Source organism: Primulina huaijiensis, chromosome 8, assembly GCF_012295235.1.
Source record: "Primulina huaijiensis isolate GDHJ02 chromosome 8, ASM1229523v2, whole genome shotgun sequence".
Classification (NCBI taxonomy): domain Eukaryota; kingdom Viridiplantae; phylum Streptophyta; class Magnoliopsida; order Lamiales; family Gesneriaceae; genus Primulina; species Primulina huaijiensis.
The window spans coordinates 14,650,584-14,676,938 of NC_133313.1; the positions used below are offsets into that span (position 1 = coordinate 14,650,584).

The 26,355-nt window shown below is 34.6% G+C and overlaps 2 protein-coding genes across 2 annotated transcripts; one reads left to right on the forward strand and one right to left on the reverse strand.

Moving 5' to 3' along the window:
• Window positions 1-6,724: 6,724 nt before the first annotated feature.
• LOC140982094 (uncharacterized) lies at window positions 6,725-7,282 on the reverse strand. The gene has a single exon (XM_073448507.1). The coding sequence runs from the start codon at window positions 7,280-7,282 to the stop codon at window positions 6,725-6,727; it is 558 nt and encodes a 185-aa protein (XP_073304608.1).
• A 3,692-nt stretch (window positions 7,283-10,974) lies between these two features.
• On the forward strand, window positions 10,975-25,555 carry LOC140983453 (sister chromatid cohesion 1 protein 4). Its single transcript, XM_073450517.1, has 15 exons — window positions 10,975-11,913; window positions 13,849-14,110; window positions 14,654-14,751; window positions 14,972-15,015; window positions 15,802-15,848; window positions 17,448-17,535; window positions 17,740-18,574; window positions 19,339-19,782; window positions 19,857-20,001; window positions 20,435-20,571; window positions 21,174-21,982; window positions 22,903-22,933; window positions 23,348-23,456; window positions 24,339-24,468; window positions 25,162-25,555. The coding sequence occupies exons 1-15, from the start codon at window positions 11,790-11,792 to the stop codon at window positions 25,258-25,260; spliced, it is 3,402 nt and encodes a 1,133-aa protein (XP_073306618.1). The 5' UTR covers window positions 10,975-11,789; the 3' UTR covers window positions 25,261-25,555.
• Window positions 25,556-26,355: the final 800 nt, after the last annotated feature.

Below are 26,355 nucleotides of genomic sequence, written 5' to 3' on the forward strand. Positions count from 1 at the left end.
AAAATCTTAAAAATGGTGATGTTTTTAAAGTAAATGGACAAATGCTTAAACCATTTTTAGAAAATGAAATCTTTCAAAAAGAATTTATTTCCCTTTCCGATCCTTGAATTTTTGTGTTGCATTTAATTTTGTTTGTTTTTATTTTAGGTTTCCTTAATCTTTTTATTTTTCCGGTTAAATGGTGGATAACGGTACTTCGTGATTCATATAGTCGGTTAAATAAGTTTCCCATAATTGCTGATACAAAAATTAAAAAAAATCATTTCTTTTCTTTTCAAATTGGATGAAATTCTCTCAAAAGTTTGTAAATATTTTCTCTCTGTTTCTAAAAATGTTCTAAGATAAATTTATGTAGGAAGGTGTGAAAGATTGAGATTGCTAATGCAAAAAAGAATTCCTAAAGATATTTGTCATGTAATAGAAGCTAAGGTCCGATTAGGAGGAGAAGTTCCACAGTCATTGCTCATTCGATATTTTCCTGGATTAGGAAAAAACACTTATGCGAAAAAACGAAGAGCCAAAAGGTTAGGGGTTTGTCATTAATATGTAAGATGGACTTGTGACAAACGATGCAGATCTTTGGGATGTGTTTCCAATAACAGAGAAGCTAAAATTGGTTTCATTAAGAATGAGCTGAGTAAGGAGTCTTTAGATAGCATCTTATTGACTCTTGAGACGCATTCTAGTGGACACGTGCATATTGAACTTCTCCGATTATGGAAATAATTCCAAGATGAGCGTCATTGTAATAGTCTTGGTAATCTGACTAAAAAAGACCTTGTTTGTCAATTTATAAGAAAATTGGATGGGAAGCATATCCTCGACTCATAGAGGGTGTTTAAGCCGTTTCTGGACGTAAAACAGAGGGAAATTGTGAGCCACAATCACAATACTGTCTATATGCATGTGTGTCATTATTGTTTTTATTGTTTATTCTGCTTATAGCTGTGACCCATTGTTTTGTCATGATAACATATTACCCCTATAAAATCTCTCATCTTTCTCTCTATTTTCGTAGACTAAAAAGAAAGTAAAAACATGGCTGGATCCTCTACACAAACATTGAAAATTATTTGTGCATTTTGTGGGTCAAGTCCTGGAAAAAATGAAGTATTTGTAGAAGCAGCGGATAATCTTGGAAAGATATTGGTTGAGAGAAAAATTCACTTGGTATATAGGGAAGGTAATATTGGGTTAATGGGATCTGTTTCAACATCTTCTAATCTTGGAGGTAATCAGGTTTCGGGTATTGTTCTTACAACTTTAGCTGCTTTAGCTGAAGAAAATATTACAGGTGTTACGATTGGGGATGAATTAAAAGTTTCTACTATGTATGAAAGAATTACCAAAATGATTGAAAATTCTGATGCTTTTATCGCACTACCAGGTGGTTTTGGTACATTAGAAGAAATTGTTTACACTGTTTCTTGGGCACAACTTAATATCCATAATAAACCTGTGTGCTTGTTGAATATCAATAATTATTATGACTGTTTGTTGACATTTCTTGATAAAGTTGTGGAACAGAATTTCATTTCAGAAAATTCACGACAGATGCTCATCTCTGCTTCGACTACCGACCAATTAATTGATGATTTGGAAGCTTTTGTTCATAATCCTGATCCGATGATAACAAAGATCAATAGGTTGTAATTAAGTAGCAAGAAAAGAAAGTTGGACCATTGATTCAAAAGTCGTGGATTGGTTTGTGTTTGTTTCAGTTTGTTATCTTCAATAAAATTTCAGGTGATATATCTTTCATTATGTACTCTTTATTAGTAGTTATTTTGACATTAGGGACAATGTCATGTTCTAATTGGAGGGAGAACAAACTTATAAAAAGAAACTTTAAATAAAAAATTTACAAAAATATATATATTAAAAAATATTATTTTAAAATAACACCATGTTTATTGTTTGTATCTTTGTAATTTTTGAAAAAATATCATACATTACATGTTTGAAAGGTTTAAATTAGAATGTATTAATTTATCTAAGGATGTTTAATTTTTTATTTGAAAAAATGTCAATTTTAATATTCTGATCACTATAAAAATATGATTTAAGAAATATTTTTGAGTGATTAACCATTGTGATAAGATCAGTTATTAAAGTATATGGCCCAAGATATACCTGATAAGAGTGCCTAAAATTTGAAACTCACACATATTTTGTGAGTAAGTGGAGAGGATTGAGAAAACAGTTTTCGAGCCTTTATTGATCATGAGAGAGACTATCTATTGTTTAGATCTTAAGTTCTTATTTTGAAAAAAAAAATTGGTATTTCCTCATAATTAAAAAAAAAAGACAAAAAAAAAGAAGATGTTGAAGATCTATGTAATTTTAAAAGTTATATGATACGACCCATTTATCTCTCATAAAAAAAATAGAAAGAGAGAAACATATGGTACAAATTAAATAAATAAATAAGTGGTCAAGGAGCATAAACTTAGTCTGATTCTATGATGTTATGAAAAAAAAATCAGGAAAAAACTACTAACATTCATAAACATATCTTGTATACTTAAATATTTAACTTTTGTTTTCAAATTGATTTAATCAGTTCGAGCAGTTATCAGTTCAGTTCTCACCATAACTGAATAGATATATGCAAGAACTGATTCCCCTTATTTCAGTTATTCAGTTTACACAAGTTAAAAGGCTTTCAAATTAGTCAGCTTTCTTAACGAATGATTATTTCGAGTGTCTTCTGCTTGGTTTAAAATCAAACTCGATTTAATTCATCGGTGTTTAAATTCTTATAACACGAGCTATTGAAGCTTCTGGAGAATATTGTATTTGAAGCACCTTCGTAGGTGCCCGAACCAATCCTTCAATTGGTATCAGAGCTAGCTGTTCTAAGAAGAACAATTGAAAGCTGATATTTTAAAATATGTTTAAAAATGTCATTTAATATGGATTTCAAAATCCTCTTAAAATTTTATATGAGTTTACCGTAGGAAGAGAGAAGAATGTTGGATCTGCAACTAACATTGTAGCCACTTCTCTTGACTCCGGATTTTGTTGTTTTAGCAACTTGCAGGGTTTTGAGTTCAATTGACAGCAGGATAGCTAAACTGATCGGTGGACAAGATTTCAGTTGCCAGCCTACCAGTTCAGCTGATCAACAGACGAAACCCAGCTATGCTGAAATGTTGGATGATTAGGAGCTTAATCATCAGTATTATACCATCGCTTCATTGTCATATCAGATCAAAATATATGATCAATGCGGTTCAGCATCAGTTGAGTCCAGTTTGAGTTAGCTCGACCAGTTAGACAGGACAGATATCAAGTACAAGGCAAATTAGCTGCTTTTCTGGCAAAAAGAGACTCAAGATCGATGCAGCATTTCAAAGTATTCAAGGTAACCAGTTATTGGTATATTAAGTTCTATTATGTAAAAATGACTGATATTGTTGTTTAACATTTGCTATTGTAGTAGCATTTCCCTTACACATGTTGGTGTGCTTAAATGTATGATACAAGAGACGCTTATTTGATTAAATAAACATCATATTTATCCAGTTGGTTTGAATGTAACTGAACTGATATTTTCAGTTAATGTGTTGCCTAAACTGCTTGAATGTTAAAAGATGCTAAAACTTTATTAAATAGCGTAAATTATTATGTTCTTGAGGGGGAGTTTTTAATTCAGTTCTTGAGGGGGAGTTTTCTTTAAAATTATCCCTCGAACTGAAAAATGTTTTAAACTCGTTTTTAATTCAGTTCTCGAGGGAGAGTTTTCTTTAAAGTTATCCCTCGAACTGAAAAATATTTTCAACTCGTTTTTTAAATTAAGTTCTTAAGGAGAAGATTTTTTATCCCTCGAACTGAAAAATTATTTTTAATCGTCTTAAATGTTTTTGATTCTCACAAAAGGGGAGAATCAGTTTTACATTTTAAAATTTTAAATCGCTTTAATTGCTCAAGTTTTGTGATCATTAAAAGAGAGAGATTGTTGGAACATTTCATGTTCGCAATCTTGATTTTGATGTTAACAAAACTTACTATTTTGTTTCTAATGAATTTACCTAAGTGCGCAGAAGCTGAAACTGATCTGGATTCGAACTGATCAGTTATCGAGCCAAAACTGAAGCTATCGAGACGCAAATTGAAAGCGCCAACTAATTGTCCAAACTGAACCAGTTCAATTAATATATCAAAAGACTAGTTCAACTAATTGACCAGCTGATAGGCAGTTCAACAGAAGACCTTCAGAAGCCCGACCAGCTGATGAAGAGCTCAACTGATGAAGAGTCCAGCTGACCAGTTCAACTGAAGCAGTGAAATCAGTTCAGCTGACGAGCCAACTGATTTCACCAAACCAGTTCAAGATCAGTTTAACTGACCAATTCAGAACATCAGTTAGGATTCAATCAGTTTGCAGAACACGAGAAGCTTATTCAATGGAATCCAGCTGTGCGCATTGAGGAAAAGCTTTTGTCCAGTCGAAGGACAATAATGGACGTTGCAGCAGAGCTTAAAGGCAAAACGTTCCAAAATGGTTGTCGGAAAGTACAGACATATTTCGAGGAACGGATTCAAATTGCAACGAACATATTGGATAAGTCTTGGTGTACGGTCTCATTGCCTCTATATATACAAAACAAAAACCATCAACAAAGAAATAGAAAAGTGTGAAAAAATACAGAAGTGTGTGGAAAAACAAAAGAGAGAAGAAGAAGGTCACGCTCAACTCATATATGCTTATAGAAGCAATCAACCAAGATTTGTGGGAACACTTCAAAGTGTTGTCAGCTCAGTTTAAAAGCATTTTTCTCTCAGTGTGTGAGAACATTTTTGTGTTGTATTCATATAAATTCTCACTCACATGCACACATAATCACTCACATATACAGAAAAGAGAGTGATGGATCGTGTGCTCGGCACCTTTGAGGTGCTTTTAACACAATAAATCAATGATCTGTAATAGCTCGTGTTCTAAGAATGTTTACACCGATGAATTAAATCGAGTTTGATTATAAATCAAGCGGAAAACACTCGAAGTAATCCATCGTTAAGAAAGACTGATATACTTTATATATTGTGCAACTGAATAACTGAAAGATTAAGAGAATCAATTGTTGGCATATATCAGTTCAGTTATGGTGGAAACTGAACTGACGGATGCTCTAACTGATCAAATCAGTTTGAAAACAATAATTAAACAGTTAAATAACACAGGATATGTTTATGGATGTTCGGAGACTTCAACCGCTCCTACGTCACCCCTTCTATCACCTCGGATAGGATCCACTAGAAGACTTTGATTTATATAATTGATATGTATAAACCCACTCAGCTTAAGACTTACCTTGTAGAGCCCAAAAATAAGTACACGTAAAACTCATGCACTTTTTAAATTGCTAAATTATTTATTTAATTTAAAAATGATTTTTAACGATGCATGATTTATGAATTTGTATTATTTTAAATTATTTATGTTTGTGTGATGCACGTTAAAATGTTTTCTTGAGTTTCATGTTTCAGGCGAATATTCGATGCGGGATCGAGGAAAGAATACCGACGACGATTTAGGCTATTTTAAAATGTGGTATTTTATTTCAAATCAAGAAATGGCGTTTTAAATGATTTATTAAGTTTTAGCAATTTTAAAGCCTAATTTAATTTATTAAGTGATTTTAAGATTTTAATCTTTTAAAGTTTAACACATGTGTATTTTATTTCAAATTTAGGGATGCTATTAAATTAAGGGGAAGATATATAGTTATATTGGATTAACCTTTTTAATTAGCATGTTAATTACTAATTAAGCTATTTTACTTCCCCATGATTTAATTAAAACACACGCACACACGCATTTCCACGCACGCACACACGATTTACACACACACATTTCATTGTGTTTGTTTTATAGTTTTTGGAAAGGTAGCTAGGGTTCTTGTTACTCTCTCCAGCAGCCATCCTCCTCTTCGAATTTTCATTTCACGCGTTGTTTTTAGCAGCAAAGTCACGCCACAATTCGTCTCGGATCAACCCTCGCATCTCTCCGCTTCAGTATCGTCGTTTCGTGAGTTTTAAAGATTAAAAGCATGTATATTCTTTCGTTTTTACAACGATCTCGTCATAGTAATTGTTTTAATGTTTATTGTATGAGAAATCCATGTATGTTATGCAAGAGTTTGAGCAAAAATGGTTGGATTGATTTTGAAACGATTTTTAGATCTCAAAAATCGAGTTTGTTGTCATTTTGATTACTGTGAATTTTCAGTTAATTTTCTTGAAAAACTTTCAACATATAAAATGTAGTACTTTTTTATACCTTTGATTTATCAGTAAATTCGAAATTTTTGGATAAGAAACGAGTTAGTTATGATTATTTTTGTGGGACTGCTCAAACTGCGATTTTATGAAACGTGTTCTGGAGTATCGTTTGTTGCAGGCTTCATTGGGAACCGTCGGGTAATCGCTGTTGCATTTAGGTTTATTGGGTATGATGTTTGGACGGTTTTTGGTGCTTCGTTTCGTGTCATTAGGCACTTGGTTGCATTAGAAGTCGTAGGAAGTGTTTTGGTATCAAAAATTCGTGTTTATGGGTTTTGTTGCGATGTATGTGTGTCGTTGTTTTGGGACGTTTGTGTGAGTTTTTTTTAATGAAATTACTTTCATTAATAAGTGTAAAAATTTAGTACAGATACAGCTTCTCTAGGCATACCCAAGGAAGGAAAATCATAACGAAATCCATTTCCAAAACATGCAGCTAAAAGCCATCTACAACTGCAATATCACTAGGAATACATCGAAAACGTAAGATCTTAATCCTCTTGATTATTCCTTCCACCTCCGGTTTCTCACTCTCAAATATAGTTCTGTTCCTATCATTCCACACATAATAGACCGTTGCTACCAATGCCACACATCTTATCTTATTCAATGTTGAATTTCCTCGATATGTACCTCTAAAAGCTCTCAGGACCGCAGTCGAAGCACCCATAATCTTTTTCATTAAAAGCCATTCACGGACACCTGCCCAAATTCTGCTCGAAACATTGCACCGAAAATATAGGTGTGCAAAAGACTCTACATCAGCATTACATAGTGCACACGATTTATCAGTGACAAATCCAAGCCTATCACGAGTCAGGAATTTGTTATGAGCAAACAACCAAAGAGCAAACATGTGTTTCGGTATGACGAAAGATTTCACGATTAAAGGTTTCCAAGGCCATCGCCCTACCGAATGTGCAAAGAACTTGTACGCTCGACCGATCCCTGCATTACCCACAGAACCAACTGTCCAAGCATGTAACAGCCGCATCTACCGACCCATTTCTCGAACCAATGCATCTGTGAGGCCCATAATCTGTTTTATCAACGGCGAGTCATCTCTTATCCATTCCCACTGCCAAACATCCCCAAATCTACTGTAAGTATGATTCACCCATCTGATCCAGAGACTATCTTTTTTCATATGAATTTTTCACAAAGTCTTACAGATCAAAGCCTCATTGTAAGCCTTCAGATTCTTCAATCCCATGCCACCATCCTCAATTGGTCGACAAAGTTTTTTCCAAGCAATGGGAGGGTGCTTGGTAGGCCACACAAATTTCCTACACAGTGTATAAATGATATTCCTACACAGTGTATAAACTCGTCCTGCGCAACACTAGCGCTGCGGCGCTGCAACTCTAGTGGTGTGGCCCTGCTAGCGTCGCGGTGCTAAGCGCTAGGCAGCGCAACAAGGCCCAGTGCCTAGACGCTTGTCCATGATTTTTAAACCATTATTTTAGTATCATGTCTTCTATGGTTTGGGAAATTTTCACACATCATTTTAGGGTTTATTTCGGGGGTTGATGTCATGGTTTAGTATGATTAAACGAGGTCAAGTCCCGAGTGCTCTAGAACGTCATAAGCCATTTAATTACTTCAAAGTTGAGTACAAGTAGTACGTGTAAGTTATAAAAATTAAGTACTTGTTAATGTGTTAGTATGTGCAGCAGTAGCTCAGGCGAGATCCAACGAATCCCTCAACGCCATGTAAGCATGTTAGAAGCGCAAAGGAAAATGTTTATGTTTTTGAGGTATGCGAAACGTCTTGTGACCAAATATGAACGGGTTTGGAAGTCGGTGAACGTGGCTGAGGACCTTTCCACCCTGGTAAATTATGATCGGGTTTAGATCAGGATTGAAAAGCGGTAAAACATGACCAGGGACCAATCCACCCGGTAAAGCATGACCGGGCATCTCATGTATATGGTAGTGGACCTCCTTGCCAGCCCAGTACTGTTGTTTAGTCTGATCGGGCGCACTTATGTTATGGGTCACTTGCTTTGAAACATATCTCTATGCAAAATGATTATGTTCGTGTATGATGCAAGTATATTTCTGAAAATGTTTATGAAATGATGGCACGTCTATGTTTATGTAAGTACGTTCAAGTTAACTATGTATGGTCTACTTTAAAAATGCATGTGGTTTTATTATGTATTACTTGTTATTCTCAGTTTAAACATGTTGAGTCTTTAGACTCACTAGACTTGATCGATTCAGGTGGGGACGAGTTTGTAATCGTTTTTTTATTGCCAATATTTTGGACGAACAGTTTATCTTTATCGCAATTTGAAGGATTACTATTTATTTAAGAAAATTTTTATTTTTTCGCAAATTTCAAATAGTTCAAAATACGGTACGTTACATACCCTACTGCCTAACTGAACTCCTAGACTAGACTGAAGGTAGCACCTTCCAGCCAACATTTGTTTAACGTCAATGTGTCAAAGACTACATATACAAGTTTATTGTCTTTGTCCAAGACCATATTTGAGTGGTGGGATGTGTGTGTGAGAACTGATATCTGAGTACGACACAAAAGTGTTCTCACACACTAAGAGAATTGTGCTTCTAATCTAAGATGATAACACGATGAAGTGTTCCCTCTGGGCCGATTGCTTCTTGTAAGCTGATATGCAATATGTGTGCTCTTTCTCTGTATCTTCACACACTTGTTGTTTATTGGTCTTCACTGATCTTTTATTTATAGGTGGGAAACTGATCGTACAGTGAGACTCAATAATTGTATGCGTTGCAGCTTGAATGCGTTCCTTGAGATTTGTGTCTCGACTTTTCCGACATCTATGCTGGAACTTTTTTTCTTTAACTGTTGCTGCAACGTCCATTATTGTACCTTGATCGTACAATAGCTTTTGTATCATTGTGCGTAACTGGAATCCACTTAGGTAATCTTGTCTTGATCTTCAACTACTTGATTTCTAACTGATGCACCTAACTGGTCATTTGAACTGATATTCAGTTTGGCTGGTGAAATCAGTTGACTCGTCAGTTGAACTAATTTAACTCTTTTAGTTGAACCGGTCAGATGGGCTCTCCATCAGTTGAGCACTTCATCAGTGGCCAGGGTTTTGAAGATCTTCTGCTGAACTGCCTGTCAATTGGACAATCAGTTGAACTGGTCATTGATACTTCAGTTGGAATGATTCAGTTTGGGCAATACGTTGGCGCTTTCAGTTTGCTTCTCGAAAGCTTCATTTTTGGCTCAGTTAACTGATCAATTCGATGTTTGATCAGTTTCAGCATCCTGCGCACTTCGATAAATCATTAGTAACAAAATAACAAGTTTTGTTAACATCAAAATCAAGATTATGAACATGAAATGTTCCAACATAGAGCGTACTAATAAGTTGAGTGAATCTTGTACAAAGACAATAAACTTGTGTATGTAGTCTTTAACACATTGACATTAAACAAGTGTTGGCTGAAACTTGTTACCTTCAGTCTAAGCTAGGAGTTCAGTTAGACAGTAGGGTAAGTCCTAAGCTGAGTGGGTTTGTATAAATCAAAATATTCTAGTGGATCCTACCCGAGGTGGTAGAAGGGGTGACGTAAGAGCATTTGAAGTTTTCAAACCTCCATAAACATATCTTGTATACATAACTGTTTAAATTTTGTTTTCAAACTGATTTGATCAGTTCGAGCAGTTATCAGTTCAGTTCTCACCATAACTGAACTGATATATGCAAGAACTGATTCTCCTTATTTCAGTTATTCAGTTTACACAAGTTAAAAGGCTTTCAAATTAGTCAGCTTTCTTAACGAATGATTATTTCGCGTGTCTTCCGCTTGGTTTAAAACCAAACTCGATTTAATTCATCAGTGTTTACATTTTTAGAGCACGAGCTATTGAATCTCATGGAGAATATTGTGTTTGAAGCACCTTCGCAGGTGCCCGAACCGATCTTTCAAAGAGTTCAATACCAAAGGATGGTGGTAACCTTCTTTTTGAATTCTTTTTACTAGAACTTGGTTGTTGTTTTATATTTTGAAATCTTGTTTGAATATTCTTTAATATTCCAAGAATTTCTTCTTGGTTTTCAAGGAACATTTTGTGGTACATAATACAACATATTGTCATAATTATGTGCCGCCTTTTGAATTTCTCTGAGATCTTCGGAAAGTTTAGAGGAATTCAGTACTATTTGTAGGAATCTATTATTCTGAATTATAAATTTACCTTAGGACTCTGATAAATTCCCCTGTTTTCTTGATATCTAACATTAGTTAAATTTTCTTGTTTCAAATATTCCAAAGTTTTGGAATAAATCCTGTAAATAATTAATCTCGAACCTGGATTCGAATTCATGTTATTTTAGAAAATTCTCCTCCTCAAATATCTAATTACTTTGTAATAATAGCTTTGTATGTTTGAAATAATTTTACTTTGGCTCTGATACCATTTACGGTCTAGTAAAATCAATCATTTTAATTAACATATATAAAGATATTTTTGTATTTTTTAATACTTTAGGGAGTAGAAACAAAGTTATTTAGATATAAGGAATTAGAATAAACTTAGATATGGATTTAATAATTTATTTCCAATTTACTCCTTATTTTACTATTTTTATTTTTATTTTTATTTTTATTTTTATTTTTATTCTCCGTGGAATTATCTACTTCTAACAAACTTCAGCAGTACACAACCAGAAGAAGAGTGGACTGCTCTGGGGGAGAGTACTAACGTCACGCGCTGTCATGCTTTAGTCCGGAAGCCACACGCAATCCTTCGGCTGTCCAAAAGCAGGTAACCCAATCCTGACATCTGGACCGTTGATTCTCGACCAAGACAGCCTCTGAAAAATCTCAAGCATACACTTGCACCAGTCCATACTAATGACTTCCTAACTCAGAATTCGAACCTGAAGGTGCCTTCGTTTCCAAAAAAACTCGAATGATTTTAGAAGAAAGAGATTTTAAACGCTGAAAATCAAAATTCATTTGAAGTTCCCTTGGATTACACCATAATCCAAGTTTCTCTTTAGAGTTCGCACTTCGTGCTGTCTTCTATACAGATTATGCATAGGATTATTTGCGTATATACGTTTTTGGGTATGCATAAACTGCCGCGGGTTCGATCTTGCTTGATTTGGAGATTTGATTTCTCAATTTAAGCTTATCTGTATTGTTCGAGCTCATAGTTTTGATGAATTTTTCCCTGGAGCCTAAGCTTTTGCGTTTTTTGAGTAGGTATTTACCTGTAATGCGTGGGTCTTTTATGAAGAATCAAGGTGGGTTTCTGTAGTTGGAATTGAGTGCTAGTTGTGCTTAATTTGACTGACGGGGGTCCTGTTCAACCCAACAGATCGATTTTTTATATTATTTATAGTTGAAATTAGGGTTTCTCTATTCTTGGTTTTAAATGTTGTGTATGCATCAAGTATAGATAATTAGAAGTAAAATAAGATCTTGGAGTGAGTAGTTTGTATGAGTGAATGATTATTAGTTTGTGCTAGAAGAAAAAAGGAAAAGAAATGTTTTATTCGCAATTCATATTGGCAAAGAAAGGGCCGCTGGGGACCATATGGATAGCGGCACATTTGGAGCGGAAGCTTCGAAAGAATCAGGTTGCTGATACTGATATTGGAGTCTCCGTGGGTAAAGCTCTAGTTTTATTTTAAAATGTCCCCCTTTTTTTCAATCTAATTTATACCATATTTAAATATTTATTTTATATATGTTCTCATTGTATATTTGACAAGAATCAGATTAAACAGACAACTTTGTAATTTTGAAATGCATATTTTGATCTATATATTTAAAATAGATATCTCTGATGATGTTTTGGCTTATTGGTCGTCTGTGAATTCAATGGAGTTGAATAATTGCTATCAAATATAAGTTGGGAATTTTGTTTTCTTATATCCAGAATTTGAGGAGAAAATGGCAGGCTTCATACAACTGGTGTCTTATTATCCTATGGCTAATTTAATGTGCATAAGAATGCACTATGCTTATCCGTTATTACAGGAATAAGAAGTTAATGCAAAGCTAATGCTTATTATAATGTGTGAAATAATTGTAAACTATGAGAGTATTTGAGAGTATCGAGCTTAGATTGGAGGGTTGAAATCTTAATGTACTATGAATTAAAGGCACTCTATTCTTTTCATTACTCTTTCCTTCTTTCGTGTCCGATACTAAAGAGGTTATTAGGCAATTCAAAAATTATTTTAAATAGAAAATATTTGGCAAAGTAAGCAAGAATGCATTTCTTATACTCGATGTTCTAAATGGCGGTCGAGGCGGCCGCCTAGGCACTAACTGCCTAGGCGGTAGGCGGTCCTCGACCGCACCGCCTATGCATGAGGCGGGTGTTTTAGGCGGCCAAGCTATACGGCGGGTCGAGGCGGCGAGCAGGCGGGCGAGGCGGACAGTCAAGATTTTTAAGCTGTAGTCAACAATTTTAAAAACTTAGCCAACAATTTAAAAAACCTAGTCAACAATTTTGAGTCCGATGATGAGAGGATCATGGATATAGTAGATGGTGCATATGTAGATGATTTGGAAGATTAGTTATGTTTAGTCTACTACTTGTTCTAATGATGGATAATTTATTGAAACTTTGAAATTTAAACTTAGTTTTTTGGTAAAAGTAATAATGTTAGCATAATAGCATTAATATGATGATGAATCTGTATTAATTGTACATTATCTAGATGATACTATATTGTATGAAGCTTCTTTGTGCTTAAACATTATTTAATTGCACATTTTACTTAAAAATGATGATCTATGATTATCTATTGCATGATTATCTATAAAAAGAATTACTTAAAAAAATTCAACCGTCTAGGCGGCCAAGGCGGTAGGCGGTCACTGACCGCCCCACCACCGCCTCCCGCCATTTACAACCTTGCTCATACTTGTGAGAAATATGATTTAGTTTATCGTTTGAAACTGTGTGGTTGTCTCAATATTTGTTGGCTCGAGAAGTTACCTTGCAGACTGCAGTAGACAAGCCTGATTATTCCTTGAACCTGGAAAGAAAATCACATGATTTGGCAATTGATAAATGAAGTATCTGAATCGAAGGGGCTGTAAAATTGAGCTGAATAGATTGGGACCTCATAACTCAACATCTTACTGAATCTAAACTATCTATCTGGTAAAACAATGTCCGCCTTTTAGGAAGATCGGGAGAGACCGACAGATGTTTCAGGAAAAGACAATTTTCTTCTGTTCTCTTCTCATAATAACTGTTTTGTGATTGTTTTACAAAAGCATAGGACAATCGTAATCACGTCAATCTGCACCTATTCGTTTGATGCTACGTATTTCTATTCATAAATTAAGTCACTAAAAGGTTGTTGATTGTTATTTCCTTTTTCCTTTTATTGTGGGCAGTTATGAGAAAATATATGTTATTTGTATTAGATCAGAATTATTATTTCTACTCCCAAATTTTGAAATTGTTTATCTGATTCATCTCCTTTTTGTGTATATAAAAATTGGAACTTATGTACGGTTCCTTTCTTACTGTTATGTGGTTTTTTTTTTGGTCATTGAATGTAATCTGATTATCTTGTGCAGATTCTATAATTTTTCCTGAGGTTCCTATTGCGCTTCGGTTGTCCAGCCATCTTCTGCTTGGTGTGGTGAGGATATATAATAGAAAGGTGAACTACCTCTTTGATGATTGCAGTGAGGCTTTACTCAAAATCAAGCAGGCTTTTCGCTCTACTGCTGTGGATTTACCTCCAGAACAATCAAAGGCACCTTATCACTCCATCACCTTGCCAGAAACATTTGATCTTGATGATTTTGAGCTTCCAGATAATGACATTTTATATGGGTTAGTTCTCGTTTTTCACAAGATAGCTATGATATCATTTAAACGAGCTTCAGTCTTCCGAGAAGGAAAAAATTATTAATAAATACAATATGAAAAAATAAAAAATAAGACATCATTCCAACTAAACTTACAGAGCAAAACAAAATTACTGCTCAACTTGGATGAATAATCTTTGCATGAAATGATAGTTAATATAGGTTTACCATCCACTTAATAAAAAACTAAATGGAATTTTTTTTGAAGATCTGTCAGGTATTAAATTTGAAGCCTACTACTTGTCAATATAAGTGCATTGCATACACAAAGTTCAAGTAATTGACTTAATAATTGATTGGAACAACTCTCTCTGGGATAAAGATAGAGGGTTTCTAAATAGATGAGATGCATAACATCATATGAGACACCAAGACATTCATAAAATATGGTGGTTGACTTGATCACTCTGATTTTTTACAAGGACGTTAAGAAAATATTATGTGATTTGTTTTTGAAGTGCGAGCATTTTGACCTGTTTTCAATCATATGCCAACTTTTAATTTGCAGCAACTATGTGGATCATCATATTGGTTCAAGAGAGCAAATCACCCTTCAAGATTCCATGGAGGGTGTCAGTTACTCAACATCAAAGTTTGGTCTTGATGGTTAGTGCTATCCTTGCAATTCCCCTATAGTGTTCTCTATTATCCATAAAAAAAATACTATTCTGTATTAGCTTTTTTAAAACTTTTGCATCCTTTTCCTTATATTTATTATGAAAAAGTAATCCCAGCAACCAAAATACGAAGTTATTTATTATTTTCATTAAACTGCGATGCTTCTACATGCATTCTTGGTCCTTATTGTTTCTTATTTTGTTAATAGAGAGATTTGGAGATGGTGATGCATCTGGATTGGACCTTGACGAGGTACACCACTCTCTAGATGCTGTTATTATGTTTTCTTGCTTTTAATTTTGAACTGTTGTAGGCATGTTATGATCTTGTGATGCTAACTGTAGAACACCTGGATTACTTTGTTTTTATTTTTGATTTTGATACTTAGTGGGATGAGACTTGTTTTTGGTTCTATGAGTCTCTATCTATAAAACAGAGTAAATTTGTCCTCTAGTGTGAGCCAACTTCAAAATTTGCAAAATCTTCAGTGATATGCTACATTTACACTTGGGATTGTCTAAATAATTCCAAATTGAAATGCACTTTCTTTACTCCTGAAACTGTTTGTGAGTGAAAGAAATCAGTGCAGGTTTGCTAATTTGCAGTAACATCTTGATTTTAAGAAGTTATTTGCTAAATAGTTTTACATTTTGGAGTGAGTATGACGGAAGTGACTTGGCTGATGAAATCCTGAGACGAACAGATCCCCAAAATTCTTAAATTATATTTGATTGTGTTAATATTTCGTTTGATTGTATATTCTTCCCTATTAGAGCAAAAATTTAATGATTAAAATATATCTACACTCAGCGGAGGTGATACATTGATTGTATATTCTTATCTATTAGAGCAAAAATTTAATGATTAAAATAGATCTACACTCAGCGGAGGTGATACAATTGTATCACCATGTCATTGTGTTGGACACACCGATACATAATAAATCTATTGAGTTTTTCATGGCTACGTATGTCATGTATTTAGCTCTTACAAATATTTCCACATTTTCTTTTCTAATATTTGAACATTTACATGCAGGAATTGTTTTTGCACAAAATTGGCTCTGCTCGTCATGCTGATTTGAGGTTGGTTCACCACTTCACTTTTACCATTTGTGGTGTTGGTTAAGTGATTTCCTTTCTCTATTCAATTATATTGGTGTTTGGAATTTTTTGATTATCAATCATATTTCATGGTCTGTTTATGAGTGGTTGGTTATAAAAGGCAACACTCATGTACCATTCTTTCCATCGAATGTTTCACAGACTTGAAGTGATCGATAAGAAGCATGATATATTAGTCCATTGTACGTAGTGTTATTGTGGCGTTGGATCCGTGGATTGATCCGAGATAGGTGAAGATTCAATTATTTTTGGTTCCAAGAAATGATAGACATAACTTAGAAGTTCAGAATTAATTTGTGAACAATTATCAAAATTCATGAATTCTAGCTAAATGCCAAATTTGATTTTTGGCTATGTGACGAAAGAAATTGTGATATGCTTTTCCCAAACCCAGTAGTTCCGTCTTGCCACGTAAACCCTTGAGTTGATTCTTCAATGATATTTTGGCCATGAGTATGACTTAAGCTTTGGCGTAATACAAAATGTATGGGTTAGGTTGAGCATGTTTGAACTGGTGAAACAGTGACGTTCAAATGGAAATGGGATTAATTGTTCTTTAATGGCTTCATAATTTGCACAATACTGATGATTGATGTTTAGACATCTATTTTTTTATAATTGTTCTTTGCTCGACTATCGGTTTTTATTTTGGTTTCATTTAATTATTAAATAATCAAGTTGGTTTAAGTATTTGAATTAGGAGTAAAATGACTTATCCACTCAGATACCCTTCAATCCAACCTATTAATTACGCAAAGTCTATCATAATTTTGGTTTATTTCGAAAAGTTGCTTGCATTGGTTCTATTTCTTTTTATGTACATGAAGCTTGGTCATCATTTAATCTCTAATTTTAGGTTTGGCTGGGATATATGATGGTTGTCTCTGAATGTCTGTGTATAAGAAATATAAGTGTTGGGTGCAATAATTGTTCATTCTTGGTAGAGCGATCGAACCATGGTGCTTGAGCTATTGTGCGGTATAAAACATTTGAGTTGCACCATTACCACCAGCTATGGTTTTTGGTAAAGCGGCAAGCGCTCGGTCCTACAATTGGTATCAGAGCCAAGGTCACGGGTTCGATTCCCATTGATTGCAAGGAGTGCAATTATTGGGAGGGAGATTGTTGGGGGCAATAATTGTTCCTACTTGGTAGAGCGATCGAACCGTGGTGCTTGAGATACTGTGCAGTTTAAAAGATTTGAGTTGCACCATTACCACCAGCTATAGCTTTTGGTAAAGCGGCAAGCGCTCGGTCCTACAATAAGTATACGTTGAATTATCAAAATATAGAAACAAAGAGAATTGTGCTAATACCCTTCTTTCTTCATAATTGCTAGTTGTGAATTATCAACTGAACAGTCTTTTGATTCTGTTATTACTCTATCTGAAATAATTTATGTGAACCTTATTGGCCGTCGTTATTCTTCTGTCTTGAAATATTTGATTTCATATTATCAGCTTCAATCAACTTTGTATTATTCAGTGGTGATTGATGCTTTGACAAGTTCTTTACTTTATAAAAGCATACCGATGACGCATAACACCTTTGTGATGCCAGTGCTGAACCCCAGACCACTTTTGGATCACTTGCCACTCCTGAACAAGATGGGCATTATGAAGATAACAATATCAATTTAGAAAACAAGGTAGCTTTTGGAGCTCTATAACTATTTTGATAGATAGCTATTCTGTTGTCTATCCTTCATTTTGCATTTCTCAATTCTCATTGATGTTTACGGTTACATAAAAATTTTGTTTAACGATATTGCTCTTGTTGGTTAGTTTTACAGCACATGTTAAAATGTTCACCTTGTAGAAATTCGATTTTTTTTGATGACTTTCTCATGCAGGTTGGTGGTGCTGATGAATTCACTGATCTCGTGGACAATGCTCATGCTCCTTGTACTCCTGGACTGGTAGAGGAATCAAATCTCTTCAGTGTTAAAGAGGCTTCAGCATGTGATGATCATCTGGAATCAGAATATCATTTAACAGAATCTACTTTGCAAGATAATTCAAAAAGTATTGTGCGTGAGGATAAACAAGAAGCACATTGTGGTTCATATGATGGTACAAATTGTGATGTAACTAATCACGTGCCACTAGCGGAGAATGGGTACCGATCAGATGTTTTGGAAATCAAAGACTCAAATCAACTGGGAGAATCTACCTTCATCGAGGCTGATGCAGCACATGTATCGATAGATGAGTCCTCATCAGTGTATAAGCCCTCTTCTGAAATGGCTGATCAGATCGAGGCATCTGATGTTAACTATAGGGTAGATATACCGAATAAAACTGTCGATAAAGTGAAAACACATTGTCGTGTAATGGATGAGCCCTGTGATGATCAAGGTCTCAATACAATTGGATCTAAGAGTGTTTCGATAAAAGATCAATCGTCAGTTGGGGTTGAAGTTCCTGGAAGTGTCGGAAGTGCATGTAATCATGATAAATCATATCTCAATACTCAAACTCAGGCTTATCAGGAACCTACAGATTCCTCTGTTTTGAAACATGATCTTGAAAAAGTTGCGACAACTGAAACCCCATTTCTCAGGCCATGTAATTCAAACTTGGTACAACCTGATGTGACAAATTCTGGATGTAGCATGTCAGCTGATGCTGATGTACTAACCGACATTACTGCTTTGGCTACATCTGGAACGGAGACAGCAATAACAGGTTGGCTAGTCAATCATAATACATGATAATCTATGACAGTAGAAATTTCAAATTACACCCTGATTTATCTATACTGTTAATCAAGTGAGAGCATATCATGATAACTGTCTTTGGTTTTTCTTCATATGGCTTTTCTCAGTTTCAAAATTATCGCTCAGAATAACTACCCTGTACTTCGTTATTTTTTGATCTATTTTCTATAACACATCTTTCATTTAATAATGATATAATAAATAAATTCATATTTTTAAAATTGCGAAAATTATGAAATTTAAATCATTTTTTGCAAAAAGAGGAAAAAACGAGATCACTAATATGCATGCGTGCAGTTCGTGTGTGTTTGATCGATGTTTCCTTTGATATTATGTCTATTAATTAATTTGGCAGTTAAGTCAACACAGGCACTTTCGTAGTAGTCTTAGTGTTTGAAATAAGTGCAATTTTTTAGTTAAACATGACTTCCTATCTATTTGATGCTATAATATTTTGTGTTATTTGTGTGCTTGCAAGATCAACTTCTTCTGTCCCACAGGCTCGTACTTTCTTAACTCCCTGAATCTTCGGCAAATTTATTAGTTACTACTCATTCAAGTTATAAATCTAGATAGATTGTTAAAAGTAGCCAGGAGTTGATGCAGTAGCCATGTTTTTTTAACATCCAATAAGCAACCTACAATGCAGCAGATTTGGTTGTGCATAGCAGTGATTGCCTTTTCAACGTGTGAATCTCTTTGATTTGATATTGATGGCCCTAATTTCATCAGGTAAGGCATGCCGTGTAACTGATAATTCGGAACTAAGTTTGAAGGCAAATCACATGCAAGAACAAGTATCGCATAAAGATATTGACATGTCATCCGGACAACCTGATGGTCAAGTGTGTAATGCAAATTCTCAGGAAACGCTAGTAGAAAATTTAAATACTTTTGAAGAATCTCAGATACCTGCTGCCGAAAAACTGCTTTCAGTACCAGATGGGTGTGCAGATCTACATAGAAACACGCTTGAAGAGGTTTTGCCAAAGGACTTTGAAGGGCTTGATGAAGGTGATGCTGGCAGCAAAATCTTAACAGGCAAAAAACGCAGCTTTACTGAAAGTACTCTGACAGAGCAGAGTCTGAATTCTGCTGAATCTTCGAGACTAGTTCGTGTTAAAAGAACTGCAGAGTCTATTCCTGATGACGATGATTTGTTGTCTTCCATTTTAGGTATGTAGTACTTTCTTCATTAACTGGATTTCTATTGCCTCGATTCTTATTTTGTCAAAAAATTAATTTTTCAGTTGGAAGAAGATCTTCAGTCATGAAAGTGAAGCCCACACCTCCTTTTTCTGAGGTGACGTCTATGAAACGTAATCGTTCTGCTCCCCATTCAGGTCCTCCCAAAAGAAAAGTGCTAATGGATGATACCATGGTTTTACATGGAGAGTATGTTCTTTCTTTTGGACTTGATACTATGTTTTACTTTATCATCATGCCACTGTCCTTGCTTGCATATTAAAGTTGAACATGTTGCATGGCTGGATTGAATGTTTGATACTTGACTACGTATTATAAGATAAACTGGATGGATTGTTGCTTATCACCTTTGGTGATTTCATATTCTCATTTGCATTATTTCTTTTTCACACCAGTTTCTTTCATTTTTCTAAAGATCATCTAGATGTAATAGGAAATTTTATTTTTTTGTATGATGCATTTTATTGGTTCTTCTGGCACAGTGCCTATGTAATACATATTAATCAATCAGATTTGCCGCCTCGTTGCTCTGAACTATCAAGTGTTTGTGTCTGATTTTTAGTATAAGATAGTTGCTTGCTTTTCTCATTATTCTTAAAACTTTATCTTTGCTCCTTGAAAGTACTATACGACAACAGCTGACAAACTCTGAAGACATTAGGCGTGTAAGAAAGAAAGCTCCTTGCACACGCCCTGAAATTTCAATGATTCAAAAACAGTTTTTAGAAGATGAAATTTTTCGGGAGGCAATAGTTACAGGTGAGATTATTGTAGCAGTATTCTCTTTATTGCGTTGTATTTATGTTGTAAATTCAAGTATTGAATAGATATTTTATTAATCTCTATATGGTATAAGTCAGGACCTATCAATCTTATTGCGAGCCTGTTTTGCACAAACTCTTTTCTTCAGAAGATCAACTTTTTTTTATTGTTTGGCATCATATTAGTTCTTCATTTTCTAGTTGAGACATTTAATAATGAAAAGTTTCCTTATAGTGTAATTGTTTCATGACTGATTCCTGTTCTGTTATATATGATGTGGTACTGACAAAATGACGTGGCCGGTTTAACAAACCTGGTCTGGGATCTAGTTTCTTTGAAGTTTGTGGTTTTGCTACTCATGAAAAATTGTTGATCGGCTTCTCTTTTTTATAACATACCAGTAGCCTATTTTGGTCTTTGGATTTCCGCCTATTTTAATTTTCTTCCTCTATTTATTACTTATTTGGAGAATTTTTTGACAAGAGGGAGTATTCGTTTCTTGACAATTTAATGTTTTCCTTCACCGTTTATTTGTGCCTCAGTAGAAACTTCAGAATGTTTAAGGGCATTCTTTATGCTAATTTACTTTATATATTTAGGCATGTCGATCGAGTTGGCAACTTTGTACAGTCAAGTAAGAGATATGAGTGCGATCAGAATTTGCGAGAATGATGCAATGGGTGCTTCTGTTGAAATTGTGGCAGAGTCGAGGCTACCTTCTCAAAATAATGAAAATGTTGTTTCCGTTGAAACTGTGGCTGAGACAAATTTAGATTCTTATAACGACAAAAATGATACCTTTCTTGAGACTACTTTCGAACCACATTTATCTTTCCGGAATACTGAGAATGTTTTGAGCCCATATACAGAAAGTGATCATGGGTTCAATGGTCTTAATGTGGCAGACCACAGTGGAATGGGGGCATGCTGTGAACCGAGTTTGGTCACCGATAATGAGATAGCTATTCCCTGTGAGAATCCTCCACTAAGTGATAGCAGGCTGGAGGAAGGCGACGTTGGTCAAGACCAGATTGAGGCTATTCGTGTTGTGGAGACCAAGGTTTCACAACAGGAGCTTGTTATGGATGCAGCTGGTGTGGAAACAAATGATATTGCTGTGGATGCTGATGTTATTGCTGACCCTGAGTCAATTGAACACATCGATAGGAATAATGATACAACTGGTAGGCTTCAGGCAGGATTAAATGAGGTCTTTGAGAAAAACTTTTCCTTTAATGAGGATGAGCCGAATGTTTTACTGGAGCAGAAGGCTGATGCACCTACTGTTGGGTTGGATCCTTCAATGGTGGATTTAGTCAATGGACAAGTAATTGGTCGAGATGAAACCGAAGAGAAGAATGATTTTATTAATGAAGTCAGTCCCACGTTTGGCCTTCATGGTCGAGATGTAAGTTTCTCCTTCTTTGCCATAATTTCTTATAACTAACGTTTTATTTATGTTCGGGCTGCAACTGCAGCATTCCCCATGTTATCCATTATCCTGCATTAAGTGCTACAATGCTTTCTCCCTTAATTATTCAAATGTTAGGTCTCAGGAGATTAATTCTTTTAGGAGTTGTCATTTTTATAATAGGAAAGTGGGTTAACAATGAAAGGTGTTTGGACAACTTTAATCGTGTTGGAGAGTTTAGAATGTCTAGAAATGGGTCGTTGTTTTCGACTGTTTCAATCTTGGATTCCTTTTGGGATTAACACTTGGAAAATATACATTTGGTGGTTATACGGAAGAATATGAATAGATTTTGTACTAATGTGCTTTGTAGAAAAAAATTGTTCATTTACTTTCATTTTTTTCTCTACATCTTTATATGAAAATTTTCAACTGCTTGATAGGAAAATGCAACATAAATGACTTTCCTCGACGAAATCATAGATCCAAATACAGTAGTGCGACTGTGAACAAATTTCATTATATATGGCTTCTTTAGAAGAATATCTATAACATACCCCTTTTGCACCAAATATCTTCTATCCTTGATATACGCTTGATCAAAACAAATTTTACAAGATCTTTTTGTTCCTTTACTGTATATATGATTCACTTTGTATTGATATTGATATTAGGTGATAAGAGTCTTACTCTTACCATAGCTGGAACTTAAGTGTAAAATATAATCTCCCTAATTTAATCCTTTGAAGTGAAACTTATAAAAAGTTATGTGTCAACACCTTGTTGCCAAATATTATTTTAACTCTTGTCATTAAGAAACCATTCTACCGTTATTTTTGTCTGTATATTTATGAGTTGAACATTTCTGTTTGAGCTAAAGCTTCCCTTAACTTTAATTTCTGGTCAATTTTATGCAGGAATTTTATTTGGCTTCTGGAAATGACACAGGTGTGGTTCTATCTCCGTAACATAATTCATTTTCTTTCCTGCCAATATGTTAATTAGAGTTGGAGCTACATATTACATGGCTATTGATGTAAAGAAATACGATAAATGAAAACTCTTTTACATAAAGGGCATGAGTATTAGTGAAAATCAGAAACATAGCAAGTCCAGTTACCAAATAGAGTAAAAGATGCTTGCTGTTTGGTCAGTTATAATGCAGTTACACCATCACAATTGAATGTTGCCAGAACATACCTGATTCACCTTGGGCTGTGGCAATGTCAAGTTGTGATTGTCCTTGCAGTTGTGGCAGATTATCGTTTATAGTTATTCCATGATCATGTCTCAGTCTTTGGAATTTAAGCTTATGTCTTCATGTATTACCAAGGTCTGACTCATTTTTCTTTGAGGTTTCAGAGTTTCTAAATGTTGATGACGATGAGCTTGACGACTTAGCTGATGATTATATGCCTGATGGTGAAGAAACACGAGTCACTGACAACAGTGGATGGTCTTCACGTACTAGGTATATGCTCTGGTTGATCACTATTTAGATGTTGACATCTTTACCATTGTTTCTGATTTGCTGCCATCCCATCAATTTATTAACTAATATTAGAATTAGATCATAAAGGATCTTGGCGTAGTGACTTTGAAAACAGTCACAGATCTCTTTTTGAAATACCTTTGAGGCCTTCTGCCTCACCTTTATGAGGGAAACAGTTAGAAATATTGATGGTGCTCGAGCGTTCATTGTTAATATTTGATACGAATAAGTCAGATCTCATGACCTAACGTTTCTTATCAACAGTGTTTCTTATTTACAGTGTCTAAAGGGATCTTTCAAAGCACTTACTAAGAATGACAATAACGAGTTTGGATTCTCTACTTGATTTACCAACCCTGCCTCCTTATATTTTGTGTTTCTAGTCAACCAAGAAGTTGAGGATCTTAAAAACTCTGAGTGCAAATTGTCACGAGTTAAGTAATTGACGTGAGTACTTTGCTCTACTCTGATGAAACTTAAATGCGTGCTTGCAGTGTTGAACAACTTGGTTCATACATTCTAGGAATTTGTAATCTGTGGGCTTAGAATGGTTGTAAAAAACTTTCTTTGGATGTTATGTGCACAAGAGTTGTAGCGTGTTATTTGGTATGTCTTGCTGAGTGGAATCTTAATTATACTGCTTCTTTGCAGGTATTGCTAAATGAATTATTAATTACTAATGCCTGTTGAGAACTAGGAATTTGATGATCTTGATTTGTATGAGTGATGACAATGGAGCGCCCATATGTTGTGTAAAATTTTATTTATTTGAACTTGATAAATGGTATGGATGATGTTCCTTGCCTATAAATGCTATTTTACTTAGGACCTTCCTAAATTCTTTCATTATGTGTTTTGTAGAGCTGTTTCCAAGTATCTCCAAATGATATTTGTTAAGGAGGAAGAGTTTGGAAGGAAATCTCTTTCTATGGACAGTCTGTTGATTGGTAAATCACGTAAAGAAGCTTCGAGATTATTTTTTGAAGCATTGGTAAGTTTCAACTTGTTTTAGAAGAAATTCCTGAAAAATCTTGCTAGCTTTAATTTTTTATTCGTTTGGTTATCTTTCATAAATACAATTAATAATTTGTTTGATTTATTTATTGTTCGCTCCTGAAAGGAAATTTGAGTGTACAAAATAAATCGTTGTTTAGCAAAATAAACCTGAGGTCAAGAAATTTAAAGTGTAATGGAGAGTTCGTCCTCTGTAAATTTTGGATATGGTTCTTAGTTGAGAGTTCGCCCTTTGTAAATTTTTTGATATGGTTCTTAGTTGACATGGTCAACCTTCGGGGAGATTTCTTTCCTTTGTGTTTTTTAAAATATACCCATGCGTGTAGGATCTTAAATTAAATTGGATACAAAATGCTCAGTTGTTGGACTAATTGCTGTTGGCCTCTAGCGAAATAATTATTGGCCATTTTTTTATCTTTCACATCAGATTGTTAACAAAGTGATTGGGGCTGTTCTGCTTGATGTAGAACTCTGTCATATCATGAGAAACACGCTTATAGTCATTTTTACCCGTTTGTATCTCTTTCTTCAATTTGCTGACTTCGCATGATCTATATTTTAGCTTTGCCAAAATTATCTTCCGGAACCTGGCCTGGTAAAAGTGGTTTTGGCCTTCTCGACTTGGATGAACTGTTCCTGATCTTTGTATTTTGATGTGAAAATGTTCTAGGTTCTGAAAACAAGAGACTACATCCATGTGGAGCAGCATAATCCTATTGATGACATTACCATAAAACCTCGTACGAGGCTGATGAAATCGGAGTTTTAAACATTACAACTGATGTAGGAAACCTTGAACAATGCAAAGAACACGGTACTTTTGGAATGCAGACCGGTGCAGTTCATTATTCAGGGAGATTAGGTCCATTTGATTTCCTTGTAACGCTTATGAGGGTCCATAGTTGAAAAATCAGGTAGTTATTTCTTGTCTATGTTTAACTTTGTGGATTGTTACCTGGTATAATATCATTCACAGTGGGTAGTTGTATGATACGTATCTTGTCTGTATTTATCCTGTAAAATGAAACTTTATTTGGTAATCTGATCTGACATTTCTTGTTTTCGTGATCCAAGATTTCTCAATCCTGTAAACAGTGCAACTCATGTAAAAGGATTCATAATCGGCTGTCTGTATCTTAAATTTATTTCAAAAAAGATTTGAGCCCCATATAATGAATTAAAACAACACTTTAAATATAATAAGCAAAAATGGATCGGAGCCGAAGATATTCAATGGGAACAGATAATGCTTGTATGGAACAGAAGCTACTAAAGGGATTCAAAAGAATAATTCTCTCGGCCTAAAAATATTAAGTAGAAGATGTATGAAATTCATGCAAAGTTTGTCAAATAAATACGTTAAAATTTATCTGTAACTTCTTAATCCACAAAACATAACTTATATTTTTACCGATTTTGAATCCCACTTGTGTGACATATTTCATCGTAATTAAAATCATGCTGTCCAGATTCTGTTTAAAGGGTGTAATAAATACTGACTTTTCCTTGGATGGAATTAATATATTTATTTTATCTCGTCGCCAACAAGTTGGAAAAGACAAAATTAACCATGCCTCCTCAGGTAACATGCATTTTGAATTGCAAAAAAAGGTTGGAAGGAGGCCATCGATACTGTTAGCATGAATTAATTTTATCCGAAGAATAATTTATTTTGGAGCCAAATGTTTAGTTCTTAACTTAATTGATTTCCGATTAACTTACTATAACACTCTCCCAAAAATACAATAGAATATTACTTCTTTGCTGCTTTAGTAATATATAAGTACGCTCGAACTATGATCCTATTTTTATTTTATACTTGACTGCTCTAATGGTTTATCGTAAATTATGGGTAATACTCGAG

What these genes read in the sequence shown, in the direction of transcription:
- LOC140982094 (XM_073448507.1), bottom strand. Translation starts at nt 7,282, where the DNA reads ATGCGGCTGTTACATGCTTGGACAGTTGGTTCTGTGGGTAATGCAGGG.
- LOC140983453 (XM_073450517.1), top strand. Translation starts at nt 11,790, where the DNA reads ATGTTTTATTCGCAATTCATATTGGCAAAGAAAGGGCCGCTGGGGACC. An exon ending in TTTGTTGTCTTCCATTTTAG is followed by an intron (nt 19,783 to 19,856) that starts GTATGTAGTACT and finishes TTAATTTTTCAG; the next exon opens with TTGGAAGAAGATCTTCAGTC. An exon ending in GATTATTTTTTGAAGCATTG is followed by an intron (nt 24,469 to 25,161) that starts GTAAGTTTCAAC and finishes AAAATGTTCTAG; the next exon opens with GTTCTGAAAACAAGAGACTA.